The sequence below is a fragment of the Acartia tonsa genome, chromosome 4 (genome assembly GCF_053477335.1).
Source record: "Acartia tonsa isolate MP-2025a chromosome 4, ASM5347733v1, whole genome shotgun sequence".
NCBI lineage: Eukaryota > Metazoa > Arthropoda > Copepoda > Calanoida > Acartiidae > Acartia > Acartia tonsa.
The window spans coordinates 32024243-32032658 of NC_137263.1; the positions used below are offsets into that span (position 1 = coordinate 32024243).

The following is an 8416-nucleotide window of genomic DNA, read 5'->3' on the forward strand; positions in this document are numbered from 1 at the left end:
CATTTTTTACCACCATGAAGCTTCAGCCAAATATGCTTATAAAAATGATATGTGTGCATTTTTATATTCCCCTTGCCAATGCTCAGTGACTACGAGAAATTATTATACATGCTCCCCTTTCTTTTACCCTGTAGATTTTATATTTTATCGATCATTAATCTAATAAATATTAGTAATATACAACTTTTATTATGAGCAAATATTTTCTGAAAGATGATACGAGATCCTATTAATATTTAGTTATGGTACTTAAAATACATTTTATTGTTAATATTAGGTATATTATTAAAGTATTATTTTACCCCCCTACAAAAAAAAATCAAATATATCTATGATGGCAAAATACACAAAAGCGAAGCCCAACAAATTAGACAGCCGGACAAACGAACATTAACAATTTTAGAGTACTTTAAGAAACAGAATATTATTTGAAGGGCTTTAAAAGTTTTATTTAGATATGTCTTAAAAGTGTTCATTATTGTAACAAGAATCATAATGTAAAATTTGAATGCAATAGGATGATTCTAACATGATTGAATTACCATAAAAAAAACTATCCGATTTGAAGGAAAAATACTAAATATAGAAAAATATTATTAATTTACATTATTTATGTTCCTTGACTAACGGTAAATTCTCATATTTTGTGCTAATCGATATATTATGACTTGGATGCTGCAACAGAATTTCATGTTCTAGGATAACGTGATACTCCCAGCTGGCTAAAATAACCCCTATACCCTTCTATAAATGAGGTCGATATTAGCAAGCTATATTGACGACAATTCTTCCCCTGTTAATATATCCTTTGTGCTTCAACTTCAGTCTAAAGATCATAAATGCCGATCAATATTACATTTAAAAAGTCTTATAATTCTAATGTAATGAGAAAAGGCTTTAATTCAAATTTATTTAAAGATAAAAGACACAATTGTCCTATTTTACAATTTCACCTAAAATATGCCTTTAGCTAATTTAATATTTTAACAAGCATGAATTTATAAGAAGGTGTTTGCAAGTGAATTTAAAGACAAATTAATCTGAGATTTTTGGGGAAAGAAAGAATAGTAGATTAATTTAATATTGTGTCCTCTATAAATGAAAAATATTTATTTACAAGAATTTTAGATATGTTTAAGCAGTACTTAAATCTAGGATCTTATAGGATAAGAAAATAGACGATAAAATGATGATAATCAAAATTAACCCCTTACATAGATTAAATTATTAGTTGAAAAGTTTGGTCAAAATTCAAGAAAACTACTTATAGTTTTGAGACAACAAATAAGAAAACGTGAAGAATCTATGGGTATCAGTTACATTTCCAGTCCAATGGCCCCTATCTCTCTCATAAATAAAGTTCCATAGTAGCTGCGCTACTTATAAATAGATGGACATAAAAAACTGAATGGTTAGGTGAAAATTGTGAGTTTGTTTTCAGTTATTGAGACAAATTGCTTCCTAGTTTCCCAGCGTTACAATAATTTTCTTTCCCCTTTTTAAGTAGAGAAGCTTCTTTATACCTCATACTGTCTCTTTGTCCATCCTTCATTTAATCAGCAACACTATGTAGGAAATGTTAAGATAAAACATAAACATAATTATTTGGGCATATAAACATAGTCATAAAATCAAAAAAATATAAGATACAAATAAAATTAAAAATACCATAACAATAAAGAACCTAAATCCTAATCAGTTCTCCCGGGTAACCATGAATAGATAACTATGGATCTGTCTACTTTGCCCAAAATATATTAAACAAAGATATCCTGGATCCCTTTAAACCTATAGATTATGTTCATTTTTTGGCTATTTTAGATTTACGTCTGATTTATTTGTAACCAATACTCATATAAATGTATAAATATGTATAAAAATTTTGTGCTTCGCGACTTTTGGATGCTCTAATCCTTTTTTGATTTAGTGGACATTTTTTGCCAGGTTTAGAATTTTACTTATAAAAAGTGGAGAAATCAATAACACAAATGATATGTAATTTTATTGAAAAAGTGGCTTGACGAAAATAATTTTTGGCATAAGTTTTTTTTGATTATTTGATCATTATTTAGAAAAGCGAATTGTTTTTCGTCACTTTTGTTATCTTTTAAAGACATACATTTGAATGTTTAAAGCAGAAAAGTTTTTCGTCAAACACTACATTAATATACAATACCTACATGATTTTTTTTTGCAGTTTTCAACACGCAGCTGTTAAACAAGCTGCCAAAAAGCCGCTAGATTATATGAAATTAAAGGTTGAGCCTCCTAATATATTTTAAAAGAAGCTTTACAATTTATAGATGAATTTTTTTTTCGCTAAGATAATTAATTTGCCTCGTATATTATGACTAATTATTATATAAACTGTGGAAAGAAGTGTTTCCGATAAACATAAATTATATAGAATACATAATATAACCCCCTCTACTCCTTATGTATAATTTTAGTTTTCCCCAAAGCTTGCTTTCTCATCCCCCTTCCTTTAACCGTTTTTAGCGTCCAAACAATCCCGTTAAAAATTTGAACAGAAAGATAAGTTTGCTACTTTTCTATAAAATACAGTGATACTATACATTTGTCACATAATGCTTATTTTTCAGTAGCGCGAAGCTACTCTATTAATTACTTTGCCTGTCTGTCAGTCCATAAGGCTTTGGAGGAATTGTGATTTTCACGGCTGCTATTAAAGATAGACAACTTAAATTTCCGGTGAAGATTCCTGAGATATATGAGCCTATGCATTTTTTCATGGGTCTGTCTGTTGGTCTTGTCAACCACTGAAATGATTGAGTTCTCCAATTTAGGGTATCTTTACATAGCTCTCGGGTTGGTTTAAGGCTATATTTATATATTACCCTTCAAATAGAGAATCCTTAGATGCAAAAGACGAAGCCACTAGTTTGATAATAAGAATTATTTTTCTTTTTCTTTAGATTATTATTTAGTGACTTAGCCGTTCCTAAGATCTTATTTACATACAACACAACAATTTTGCTATTTTTTAAAATGAAGTTAGCTAATTGAAAAAACATACTGACTTTGGTTGTTTGGTTTCACGCTTTCATGCCTATTACCGCCATGCGGCTATTCCGCGCTTTTTTTAATCGTCTTCCCATGCATTAACAAGAGGAGTTTTCTCAGTTTTATCTTTTCTGTCACAGTAGATTACCTTTTTTTGTAAATTATTTTACTTAAATTATTATCTTCGCTTCTAGAGGGGATGAGGAAATTCATCCCACAGTTATTTTTGTTTTCAAATTTTTCTTGGGTTATACCCATTTCTATCTAATCTTCCCAAGAAATTCGCCAGGTTTGATAAAAGGAAATAGCCCTCACCCCACCCTAGAAAAAATGAAATAAAAATTTTCTTTGAATTATTTAGAGTAAACAGAATTTTATTAACATATAAACTCATTGTTTTTATGAACTTCTAGGTAGAACTCATCCATTCCCTTGGAATTTTATTTTATCTGAAAGACGGTTTGAAATTTAGTTTTCCGTGTATTTTTTTCTATTAAATCTTAAATGTCCAGGGCGCCCTGTACAAGAAACCTGGAGGCCTGATGAAGGTATCCTGGAAGCTGAGATGGTACGTGCTGGACTCAATACAACACAAGATACTGTACTATGATCATAAGAATGATCATATAGCTAAAGGAGAGATTGATTTGTCACAGGTTGGAGTTTTTTCTTACCTTAATTTGTCTGCAGTTATGTTCGAGTTTGATTATTCTTCAAATGTGGCTTTAAAAGAGCAGGGAGAACAGGGAAATGGCCTAAAACCATACCAATACTTAAATTTGAAGGTAAAAAGGGCCTGTAACCATTCAGGGACCTATTTTAAACATTCTTCAAATGAAGAACTCAATCGATTTAGTAGATCTTAACTGACAAGCAAATAGAACCGTTATAAATCTTTATAAAATCTACTTAATATTAAAATAGCTGCTATACGCCTCTTGGGGCACTAGGTTGAGAAAAAAATTACTCGCCCAATCCATTAAAATTTTATTTAAGTAATTAAAAAATTAGGATGGGGAAGTAATTTTTTCTAGGTGTGATTTAACTTGGAAGGGTGGAGATAAACTTTCACTTGACAAATAAGATGCTTCAATGTAAAGGAGATTACTTACTTTATTAAATAGGATAGGATTGGCATGATTTTAACTAATAATATTGCTTCTAGGTCCGTGAAATAGTTGAGGGAAGTTCCCTGCCGGGCGCCCCCAAGAAAATGGAGGACCGCTGCTTTTTCGACGTGCACACCAGCCAGAAAAAATACAGCTTCTGTGCTGAGACAGCTCAACAAGCCGCACAGTGGCAAGAAAAAATTAAGAGTTGCCTGTAGATCCACAAAATATAAGCATAAGAAAATAAGAGAAGACATTTATGCGAAAAGTTGCTGCTAGTAGTTGTATTATATTGAAATTTTGATGCTTCATACAAATTTTATTCTACAGATTTGAGTGTAAAAATGAAATACTGGAAGAAAATCTGATACTGATTATTTTAACTTTATATTATTCATATATTATTATTATTATTTATGCAATTATATAATAAGCTGCAAATTAGGAGAGAGTTAGTAAAATAGATAGATAGATAATTTTTTATAAATACATGACAGAGAGATAAATGAAATTTTAAAAGCTGCCACTAAACAAATAAACAACAGCAACAAACAAAATCAAAATTATAATTTTGTTAATTTTTAGCAATTGTTAATTATTTAAAATCGAAAAAAGTGCATTATTAGAATAGATAGATAGATGTTAAAGGATATTTTACAATTTACTTAGCTGGTGAACTATTTTAAAATATTATAATTTAGTTTTTTTTGTAATTTATGCAAAATGATATTTTTTGCTTAATCATTTTTCTTTTACCCATATTATTGAAAGTTATGTGTTTTTTTACCCAATGAAATGTTTCTCTTTTTTTGTTTACTAGCGCTAACAACTTAAAAGCATTCCCTATTATTGAGTATTTTGAAATTTGAAGCTTTTTATACCTTATTGAAAAATTTAATAGCTAGGAATTATTTTAATGAAAAGGCAGCTTTAGACTATTTTGGTGTCTTACATTTTTTAGGCTTACAAATTTCAGCGGTTTTTAGCTTAAAAGATTAAAGCTGTTATGTTTTTGTATATTTTTTATATAAAATTGGTGATGTTCTTCAAAATTAAACAATCTTTTTGTGCTCATATTAGGCCAAATTGAAATTTACCCATGACATGTGAACCTATTTACTAAATCAAAGTTTTTACCCCTTTATTTTCTTCCGTTTTTGTATTTTTTCATATTATTGTCTTTTTAGTAGCATAATATACCTTAGAATTTATTTCAAATAATTAAATGTGAAATAAGTCTTACTGTTTGAATTATAAAAAGCTTGCATTAAAGAATATAATATTTTTTGGGTTTTTTTTATTGATAATTTACACCCTAACGAAACGAGAAAAAATGTGGTGCCTTAAACTTGGCCTATTTTTTTTAGAATTTAACATTACTTTTATATATTTAGGCATAATTTTGATTAAATTTTTAGTGCAATTTTTTATTTGCAATATAAAGTATAAATTTAGATTTTGTTACCATATTTCTTGATTGAAAATTTACCTAATTGATCCAAAATGCATTAAGTAACACAGAAAAATATTTACCCTTTTGTTTTTCCATTGTCAAAAAAAAGGCGTGTGTCTATGCTGAATTTTCGTAATCATTTGTTTTTACAATTTGTGGTATTTGGAACTAAGTAAAAAATAATTCTAGAGGCGATTTCTCTTGGAAGGGTGGTGTTACACTCCCCCAAAATGGCTATTAACCTTCCCAGGACCTATAAGTATGAGAACCATATCAGTTCAGCGGTTAGCGAGATCTTTAGGTACACACAAACATAGACATCTTGTTACTATTAAATAAGAATGTAAAAAAATAATGATTGCGGAAAGTCAGCATAATCAAACAACCCTTTGTCCAAAGTAGCGTCGCGTCTGGTGATTAATAAAATCTCAAAAGATAATATGATTTTTAAAAATTTTAAGGGAGTACTTAAGTTGAGATCTTGTAAGGCAAGTGCTAAGGGCACTCGCAATCATCTCAAAATGTCTGATTTATGAAAGTGCCTTTTGTGCCTGAATTACGAGATCTGTAAAAAAGTATCACCCCAAGATAAACTTGTATTATCATACCTATTTAAAAGGATAATGAATAATAAATAATATTCTAATTCATACATTTTCATTTAAATCACGAAAAAATTATGTATCGCATTTTTGTAATGTTGCACATACGGAAATAGCTTTCCAAATTTTTCTGTCAATATACTGATTATGGGGCAAATTTTGTAATTTATACCTTTTTCGTCCTAAAGGGGAGAGATAAATTTCAAGTTTTGCCATCTGATCAAACATTAACAGAATAATTGGAATGTCCATTCCAGCATGATTAATATTATTAAAATACGACAAATAACTATTAAACATTTATTAAGCAACAAGAACAAAAACTCGCAAGAGCTTTCATGATTTTTGAATAAACCTACTGCGGATTTTCAAATAGGGGCAGTGGACAATTTTAACCATTTTGTCAAAATTACATATGTGGTCAAATGGCACTTACAAATGAGATAGAAACTTTTCCTTTAGTACCTAGGTTGGTTATGTTATCAAATTAATTAGCAAATATAAATAAGTTCAACAAGGGAAGGAGATCTACTAATATCGTAAATTGCGTTATTTTAACATTCTAAAGTACAATTTTTATATGTATTTTTTTCAATTGAACTTTCAATGACTGTTTAAATATATAAAAAGTGTAATAAACACCATTTTTAGATATCTCTTATAAAATCCCCCCCCCCCCCACTTTAGTTTTTATCTAATTAAGTGCCAATTAATCATAATGTAATTTTGACCAAATTGGCAAGAAATGTCCGCTCCATCTACTATATAATATGTAAAATTCTAATTATGTAAATTAAATAAACTTGTATGGACTACTTTCATTACCTCTCCATATTGTCTAATGTTCTAAAAAAAATAATAAAATGAATCCATAGAAAATTGTTTTACGTTTGTTAAACGCGAAGCTTTTCTAAATTAAGGTCAATTAGTTCTTCCGTCCGTAACGGTTGGCTCTTTTCATTATTTTAGACTTATATGTTAAGACCTAGAAATTAATGTTCTGGTAATAAAGTTCTGAGACTCTACAAAAGTTTTTGTGCGTTTGTCCTATCTTGTGATTTTGGAGCTTCGCTTTTATGGAGGTTGTCATTATTGTTTTTAAATGCGACGCTTATCTATAACTCGGGTAGGTCCGTCCGTAACGGTTAGCTTTTTACCAATTGTCCTATAGATTTAAACTTGTTGTTTGATATAATTATCCTATTCATCTGATTTTTGGAATACTAAATCCTATTATAAGCGAAGCATCTCTATTATCAAATATAATAAATGAGAAGTTCCTTTTACAGTCTAAATTTTGCAACAAATTTATGTACAATTTTATTTAGACTTACAAATTATTGTTCTGATGATAAGTTCTGACACTACAGGATATTGTTCGTTTGTCCTTCGCTAGAGCTTAGCTTTTATGGATGTTGTCATCATTGGCCATATGAATTTTAAACATAAAAATTTTCTAATAATTACATTTACTGCTTTCAAACGATATAATGAGAAATATGGATATATTATTACTTGTTACACCAGATTTTCGTGTTCCCTAATAAAGTGAAACTCGCAGTGAGCTAAATAACGATGCCCCACATCATACCCATTCTGATAAACGAAGTGACCAATAAATGAGTTCAATGTTAATAACCTAAATTGACGACAATTATTCCCATGTCATAATATCCTCATATATTTTATATCCATTTGAGAAAATGTCCACATGCAATATCTATTAGAATTAAGTTTTGCAACTAATTATGTAATTAACATGTCATTGGAAACAGAATTATGCCTAAAAACTTCACAATTTCCGTTTTCCCCCTCCTTCCTCCTTCACATATATTTATAAAAACATATTAAAGGGACAGTATGTTTGTTATATTATATTTTTGACAATTTACTTTGCTTTATAATAATAAAAATCGTTTTGTTTCATCATGATCATCATTTATTTCTTTGTAAACGTAGGCCACGAACAATGGTTCTCCAATCTTCTTTGGATTTGGCACGATTTGGAGCATCGCTGAAAGATGAGATTTCCTAATCTTTATATTAACTTAAGAGTTCTCTCCTCAAGGTTGTCTTTGGTCTACCTGGTTTTTCTTTCCTTGGGGATTCCACGTCAAGACTTGATTGGTTAATTATCATATCCTTTCCTTTCTCCATTTTCTCTGCTTAATCGTCAGTTTGATGTCTCACATTTCACTGCACTCGAAGCATTTGTGCATAAGATCTGG

At 29.5% G+C, this 8416-nt stretch overlaps 1 protein-coding gene across 1 annotated transcript in view; it reads left to right on the forward strand.

Moving 5' to 3' along the window:
* Positions 1 to 7067, forward strand: part of Sbf (SET domain binding factor) — a 44560-nt gene extending 37493 nt beyond the window's left edge. The window contains exons 14-15 of the mRNA XM_080155407.1: positions 3537 to 3680; positions 4190 to 7067. Of these exons, the coding sequence (XP_080011533.1) occupies positions 3537 to 3680; positions 4190 to 4351 (306 nt within the window). The 3' untranslated portion in view covers positions 4352 to 7067. The remainder of the gene's footprint in view (positions 1 to 3536; positions 3681 to 4189) is intronic.
* Positions 7068 to 8416: the final 1349 nt, after the last annotated feature.